We start from the raw sequence: 8,162 nt of genomic DNA on the forward strand, positions 1-8,162 counted from the left end.
GAGACCTGCGGGGCCGGGTACACAGAGAACTCCAGTTTGGACTTCTTGCTGTATTCCACAGAGAGTCGCTCCATGAGGAGAGAGGTGAAGCCGGAGCCTGTGCCTCCCCCAAAGCTGTGGAAGACCAGGAACCCTTGGAGGCCACTGCATTGGTCAGCCTGCAGCAGAATAACGTAGATTTACCTCTCTCTTTAAGGGCTGAAATAACTATCCTGATTAATACAGCAATTCTGCTTAGCGCACTTACTGGCCAGGGTGTGCATAATTCTAGAGTGGGCTCACTCAGTGAGCATCTTAAATATACATACGTTAATCAACTGCAGCAATAATGAGGGGCAATGCTCATTGTCAATACAGGCTGGGGGATGATGTGCTAGAGAGCAATTCCACAGAAAATGACTTCAGGATACTGCTGGACAAAAAGCTGGACAGCGGCCACCAACGTGCGCTTGCAGCCCAGAAGGCCAATCGTGTCCTGGTCTGCATCAAAAGCAGCATGGCCAGCAGATGGAGAGAGGGGATTCTGCCCCTCTGCTCTGCTCTAGTGAGACCCCACCTGGAGTGCTGTGACCAGCGCTGGAGCCCTCAGCACAAGAAGGACATGGACCTGTTGGAGCGAGTCCAGAGGAGGCCACAATGATGATCAAAGGGCTGGAGGACCTACCCAGCAAGGACAGGCTGAGATAGTTGGGGCTGTTCAGCCTGGAGAAGAGAAGGCTCCTAAAGGGGAGACCTTAGAGCACCTCCCAGTACCTGAAGGGGCTACAAGAAAGCTGAAGAGGGGCTGTTCACAAGGGTGTGTAACGACAGGATGAGAGGCAACAGTTTTAAACTAGAGCAGGGTAGATTTAGATCAGATGTTAGGAAGAAGTTCTGTACTATGAGGATGGTGAGACCCTGGCACAGGTTGCCCAGAGAGGTGGTGGAGGCCCCATCCCTGGAGACATTCAAGGTCAGGCTTGATGGGGCTCTGAGCAACCTGATCTGGGTAAAGATGTCCCTGCTTACTGTGGGGGGGTTGCACTAGATGACCTTAAAAGGTCCCTTCCAGCCCAGCGCATTCCATGATTCTATGAATACCCCAATACAAAGGATTCAGAGCACAATAGACCTGAAGGGGCAGAATCCACATGCCCAGGCACCTGTGCTCAACTGGACAGAGATGCTGCATTACCTTGATTTTCTGGGTCAGAGTAGCAAAAAATAAGCCGTATTCAGATAATACAGGAGATTGTTTACTGTAATACCTCAGTGTCTGAGGAACATATTTTGCATGTTGCTATTTTTTTTAATGCATTGTAAATTTTATTAAGCATTTGTGTATGTTTAGTGCTTTGTTTTATAGCCCTTTGAATTACCTCATGTTTCTACCGTAATCCAAAATTTAGCTGGGGAATACTCCGAAATGAGTATTAATCCTCACCATGACTGCTCATCCCCTTTTAACCTTGAAGGCAAGAGATGCTTGTGCCACCACTTCAAGGAAAGTCTAATCATGACTGTGGTCATGGGGTGGAGTGTGGCAGAGGCTTTTTCCCTGGTCTGGGACAGTCGGGGCAGAGCCTCCCCTTGGTCTGGGACACCTTCCAGGGGAACTCCTCAAGGTTGAGAGTCCTCATCTTCATCTTGGTGAGCACGTGTGCAACGCGGATCGTTATTCTAAGCTTAAAAGTTGGGTGTAGTGTGGTAATCGTGCTTCTCAGCCGGTAGCAGAACTTGTAAATCTGTGGGAGCTTTCATTTCTTAATAAATTCAGTTTAATTGCATTTGTGGATTAACTGAGAATGGGAGTGCTCCTCACACCTGGCTGCCAGATCTCCATTTAGAATTAATACCAGCAATTGCACAACCAGGGTGTGCCTTCCCTGTGGTCAAAAAGTCCTTCTCTTCTTTCTCTGAGGTCTAGTGTTGTGTCACTTTGTACATGTACGATGTGCAATGACAGTTGCGTTTAGGGTAGTTATACAGGCTCAGATGGCTCCTTTCTTTACTGAGCCCCAAACCTAATTGCAACCCTTGGAGCTCACATAAAGGGGTTTTTCTTTTGAGACTTTTAGCCCAAACCCAGAATTTAATTGTATTGTCCATAGCGTGTTATTTTAAGGGAAGGATTTTGTTCTCTTACCATTTTACGAATTCTGCTGAGGACAGTGTCTATAATCTCCTTCCCAATGGTGTAGTGGCCACGGGCGTAGTTGTTGGCAGCATCTTCCTTCCCACTGATGAGCTGCTCTGGGTGGAAGAGCGCATGGTAGGTCCCAGTCCTGATTTCATCTACACAAGAAGGAGCAGTCATGGAGAGCAGCGCACGGTTACGGGTTCTAGACATTAGCGTGACAGAGTAAAACAGCAAATCCACCAGAAGCCCATGTGAGATGACAGTCATAGCTGGTTAGTTCAAACTGGGAATGATGGAAGGGGCAACAGTAACCCTGTCCAGGCTAATTTGTCAAAGTCCTACTATACCTCCTCCATCTTAATATTAGGATGTCCAAGTGGCTGCTGGGCAAATTGGCTTAAAAAGTTAGCACACCCCTTATGTTTCCAACATTGTTGTAGGATTATAGTTACCATATGCAGCTTGTGTTTCTGGTTGACCAAAAAATAAAAATAAATCTCAAGGTGGCTGGAAGCAACTACCTCCACCCTCTGCTCCATAGCATCTTGAAGAGGAGACAGAGTGCCTCCAGTGTTGACATTTCTGCTAGATGTATCCGACCCAGTTTCAGGCACCTTATGAAAACAGGCATTAGGAGCAATTTCTCTAGGCTCTACACAGTCACACTGAGGTCAGAGACACTTCCAGCAGGTATTTAAACCCACTCAGTCTCAGTGTTGGATACATTTCATGTTCTACTGGCTCACTCACTAGGTTTCCAATTTAGTGCCTTGATAAGGTGCCTAAAAATTAAGTGGAACCAAAACAAGTCTACATTCCTTCCATTAGCTGACATAATGAGTCAAGCAGATGGTAAGATAGGAGCAAAAGCCCAGGAGAAGCCTAGAAGGCAGAAGCAGGTAGATGAATGCAGGTGGTTAGGAGTCATTTCCACCAGTTCCTTGAGTGCAAAAATAATAATAATAAAAATGTTTTCTAGGAAGGTACCCTAAATTAAAGTGCCACGCTCAAGTCAACCCCCCAGAGAACATTAATGGACCTGGGAGGAGAAGTAGAAAACTTGAAGTAGCAAGAACCCCAGTTTCCACAGAACCATGAGATTTGTGGCACCCATCTGCCCAAAGATATTTCACAGGTGGCATTAAAACCAGATGTGCCTTCTCAGGTCATACGGTGGTGTAATTCAGTCTGGAGCCACTGAGGTTCCTAAATCCAGGCCACTTCACATCTGCTGAGTCAGCAGGTCTCTTAAAAGGATCGCCTAAAGACAAGTCGGTGTAGTGAGAGTCATGGGTTTGTCACTCCCAAATCCATTTGGGAATGCAAACTCTGTCTCCTTCTGATGGCTGGAGACATTTTCCTAGAGCAGAGGAGTGGGAACTGCTGGGCAACGTGGGCAGAAACAGCAGCCGGGAGGGGGGAGAAAAGGGAATCGGGAGTCAGAGGAGAAGATGCCACAACACCCAACCGCCCCGCTATTACCAATGACAGTGGGCTCCAAGTCTATGAACACGGCCCGGGGCACGTGCTTCCCAGACGCTGTCTCACAGAAGAAGGTCTCGAAAGAAGAATCCACTTGTTCAGACTTGGGCTCCGCAGGTTTTGCCTGCTTGGGGCCAGGAATGGTCCCGTCCGCCTGGATCCCGTGCTCGAGGCAGTAGAGCTCCCAGCAGGCGTTGCCCATCTGCACGCCAGCCTGCCCGATGTGGATGGAAATGCACTCCCTCTGGAAAGGGGAAAACAGCTTGTTAAGGCAATTTTTTTAGACATCCTGTGACTTAGCTCTTAGTCCCTGCAGTTCATGTTTGAGCTGTTTGCTCCTGCGGATGAATCGGGGAAACAGGCGGCTTCCACCCCCCGCTGGGATTTGGAGTGAGGATCAAACCGTGATCTGTAGGGCAGCTGGATGCAGCCAAGCAGCAGGGAGACCATCCTTAGGAAAGGCTCTCCCAGCCCGGGGGGGAGGAAGAGGAAGGAAGGAGGTGAAGGGCTTCAGGCTGAGGCAGGAAGCAGCTGAGCAGAGCTGGCTCCTCGCTCGATGCTCAACCGGTCCTGTCACGGAGTGGAGCAGCCGTCAACACCCCAGGGTCCCAGGGCAATGGGACATCAGAGACAACAGCTCCAGGCCTCTTGCTCAAAAAAACCCAAACAAAACAACAAAACCAAACACAAACAAAACAAACAACAACTCTGCACCAAGAAGGGAGAAACCAAGCTTGGGAAACTCAGCCAAGCTAGGAGTCACAGCAGGAAATGAGGCTGGATGAAACCAGCAGTTGCCTGGGGCCAGAACAAGGGCAGGCTGACACCTGGGGAGAGGCTCAGAGTCCTGATTTAACCAGGTCACCCTCCAGGAGCCTCTAACTCCAGGGCAATATCAGAGGTACTGGCGTCTTCTGGAGACTCTCTGGGGACTTTTGATGGTTGCATGCTTCCCTGGGTAATTGGCATCTCTGCTGTTTCCACCACCCCAAGATCAAAGCACCACTGCAGCGATGACAGAGGCTCATGATCTTAGCTCCCAAGCAGACTCCCAATTATCAACGTGCATGGCATGAGGTAGTGCTGCTTCCCAAGGGATCCCCGTGAAGGAGAGCTGGCGATCCCACCGAGCAGCACGGCTGATCCCATTCCTCATCGAGTTGACGGGCAGCTTGGTTCAGGTCTCGTCTCCTTTCTCACCACCTCCCAGTCCTACTCAGAGCCAGGGATCTCCACAGAGAAGCCGAGCTCCCCTGCTCCAAGCAGCCCACCTGGAGCAGAGCACAGCAAACGCTGCTGACAGCCTAGTTGTCTCAGGGCTGAGAGGACACTCTGTGTGTGCACACCCTTAGACATACCTATCCCACCAGAAGGACTCTTTCTCTTGAAGGTCACTACTCTCTAAGTAATGCCGGACACTCGTGGGCACCAACCACTTGTGGCAGCAGCCCTCGGGAGAAGGATGCAACACAACTTCTCTCTTTGCCTCCAGGCACGGGTGTGCCAAGACATTACTCGGCACTCGACTCCAATGGCCATGCGTGCCCAAGTCATCCACAGAATCACAGAACACCAGGTTGGAAGGGACCTCAAGGATCATCTAGTCCAACCTTAGACTCCACCACAAAGTTAGAACCAACTGGACAAATGTTTCTTGTACCACAGAGGGACACCAACCTCTGTCACACACAGCTGGCTAAACACCACTTAATCCCAGTCTGGGTCAAGACCACCAGTTCTGCTGGTTCTGTTTAAAGTCCTCCCTCTCCAAGTCGATATTTGCACTATGTGGGAAATGCCGACTGCCATTTGCCCAGCCCTCTCCACCAAGATGGTTGCAATAGCTCCGGGCCACAGTTTGCAGGGGTCAGCGCCCGCGGCCGCTTCGCCGGCGCTCGCTGGGACAGCTGCTCCGCTCACGACCCTCTCCCAGCTCCCATCCCAGCACCTGCTTCGAGGGAGCACTGGTATTTTCAGCCCAGAGCACAGGGAGTAGGGAAAAAAAAAAAAGGGGGGGGGGGGCAAAAGGGTGAAAAAAAAAAAAAAAAAAAAAAGGGGGGGGGGGGCAAAAGGGTGAAAAAAAAAAAAGAAAAAAGAGGGGCCTGCTGGAAAGAAGAAATTGCAGCTTTTTTCTGCGGGTTTTTTTTCCCCCCTCTCCCTCAAATATGCTAGATTTTTGTTGATTTTTTTTTTAAAATCTCAAATCTCCAACATATGCATCAAGTTGAACTGCACTTTTACAGACTCTGGCTATAGGCAGCCTATTGTTACCCAGCTGATTTTCCCATTGGAAATACCACGTAAATGTTTTAACTGTTTTCTAGCCGAGACAGACTCTAGAAGTCAGCAGATAAAAGGAAAAAGTTCAAAAGCAGGCTTGCTAGGAGTTACTTTGAAGTTTTCTTCCATTTGCATCATGCAAAGGGACACCACCAGACTTTCCAAGTTATTCTTTTGCATTCATAATAAGGTGACAGTTGCCTTATTCTTTACAAAAAGTTTCAGCTACACCAGCCAGCACTGGTCAGGCTTGCAGGTTTTTTTAGTAGCCAGATCAATCCACCTCAGTTTCACAGCTGCAAATTCTTTAGAGCAGGGATTCAATTATAAAGCTAGAAGGAAGGGGGGCTTTATGCATTTAATATCTAATCCCAAGGGTTTGTAACAGACAAAGGCAACATGGCAGCTCACTCCTAAGGAAAAAAAAAAGCCTAAAAGTTACACCAGCTCCCTGTGGCAGTGCAAGAGTTGAAGTGTTACATTTCGGGGAAAGGGCCAGTAGTGTCAAAATTTAAATTTCAGTCCCTTGAATAGTTGCGCATCGGGTATGCTGGTTTCTCCCCCCCACCAAAAAAAAAAAAAAAATGAAGCCCAACTTGCATTAAAGATACACAAACTCTACAATTCTACAGACCCCACCTCAGGAGCTGCACACTCAAAGTGAAAAGCGAGCAGAGACCACTTAAATAGCTCTTCTCCAACCAAGCCTCTCACTTTTCCCTTATAAGGAGCAAACGCTGAATCAATAAAGCAGAAGGTAATCAGCAATTAAACAAAGCTGTGTGGAATTAACATCCCAAGAGACATGAGAGGGAAAAGTGCAAGCAAGCTGCTTAACTCGGTACGCTTGAAAAAATATGCATTCTCTATCTTAAGTTTAGACTAAGACAAACACAAGGCATGCTCTTACCATGGTGAGACTGGAAGCTTGGTAAGATCTAAGGAAAACAGCTGCTGCCCCTGCCTCTCCCTGCAACTTTATAGCCCAGGAAGGCTTGACTCCACCTGAATATAAAGAAGCTTTCTGCTAGCTTAAAGGAGCAGAGCTCCTTTTCCTTTGCATCCCTGGAAGCAGCAAGGGATAAAATGAGCTATTAGTGTCTAGCTGGTGTGATTTCTGTCATTAAACAGTCTTGGGTACAGTGTAATGTGAGCTTCTCTTGTATTTTTTTTTTTCCAAAGAGCCTCAACTGACATAAAAAGAAGAAAAAATGCAGATGCCAAAGTCTGAGTTTAGCTAAAAGTCAGAAACTCTCAGGAATTTTGTGTGCCCCCATATGATGCACTTTATCCAGCAGAACAACCTCCCCCTTATCATTATTGAGAGCATTGCCGCTGTTGCACCCTACCTTGTCTGCTTTTAGTAGCAATCGTGCAATTTTTGGTCTTTGTTCCATGTCCTCGTTGACCTTCGGGGGAATCTGCTGACTTTTGCACCGCTGGGACGTTCAGGTGTAGGCTCAGCCCCTCGGTTTGCCTTACCTGCTGGCTGCTAAGGGTTCATTTTGCCCTCCTGCCAAGAGCGGACACAAGATTCTGAGGCAGCTTTGGTTCCATCCTTTGAATGGGTAGGTATGTCTTTAAGACTGCTCCAGATTCGCCTTTTAATCTCAGCCCCGGAGTGGTGACTAGCAGCAGGTAGACAAGAGTAGTTGGTGGTAACTTGTTTACTAGTTCCCCATTATTTACATCTTCATTCTCTCATTAAAAGGTTCCCAAAGCTTTAGTTCAGCCATAGTTGCACCAGGTTGACAGATGTGGGGTTGGGAGAGGCAACCACGTCACGGACTGTATCAACGCAAGCGCAGCCAGGCAGCCAAGGACAGGGAGTTTTGCTTCTAGGTAGCATTTGTGAGACCCTCTCTGCCTGCTGGGTCCCGTTTGAGCTGACCAGTACAAGAGGGTTTACTGGAGAATCGTAGAATCACAGAATCATAGAACAATTCAGGTTGGAAAAGCCCCTTGGGATCATCGAGTCCAACCATTAACCCTACACTACAAGTTCACCCCTAAACCATATCACCCAACACCACATCTAAGCCACACTTGAACACATCCAGGGATGGCGACTCAACCCCCTCCCTAGGCAGTCTGTTCCAGGGTCTGACCACTCCTTCCATGAAGAATTTCTTCCTAATGTTCAGCAGAGAAAGTCCAGCATAGACCATCAAGTTTGTGAAATTTGGAGTACAGGACGTAAGAGGACAGGGTAAGTGGGCTGGTTCATCGTCGAGAAGGGGAAATCTTTCAACTCACCGCGAAGGAGTTCAGACATTGGAGC

At 48.3% G+C, this 8,162-nt stretch overlaps 1 protein-coding gene across 1 annotated transcript in view; it reads right to left on the bottom strand.

The window, feature by feature from the left end:
* Window positions 1-6,840, bottom strand: part of TUBAL3 (tubulin, alpha-like 3) — an 8,097-nt gene extending 1,257 nt beyond the window's left edge. The window contains 4 exon segments of the mRNA XM_009865350.1: window positions 2-158; window positions 2,126-2,274; window positions 3,602-3,845; window positions 6,792-6,840. Of these exon segments, the coding sequence (XP_009863652.1) occupies window positions 2-158; window positions 2,126-2,274; window positions 3,602-3,845; window positions 6,792-6,794 (553 nt within the window). The 5' untranslated portion in view covers window positions 6,795-6,840.
* Between the last annotated feature and the right edge of the window lie 1,322 nt (window positions 6,841-8,162).

This window comes from Apaloderma vittatum, unplaced genomic scaffold (genome assembly GCF_000703405.1).
Source record: "Apaloderma vittatum isolate BGI_N311 unplaced genomic scaffold, ASM70340v1 scaffold5410, whole genome shotgun sequence".
Taxonomy (NCBI): domain Eukaryota; kingdom Metazoa; phylum Chordata; class Aves; order Trogoniformes; family Trogonidae; genus Apaloderma; species Apaloderma vittatum.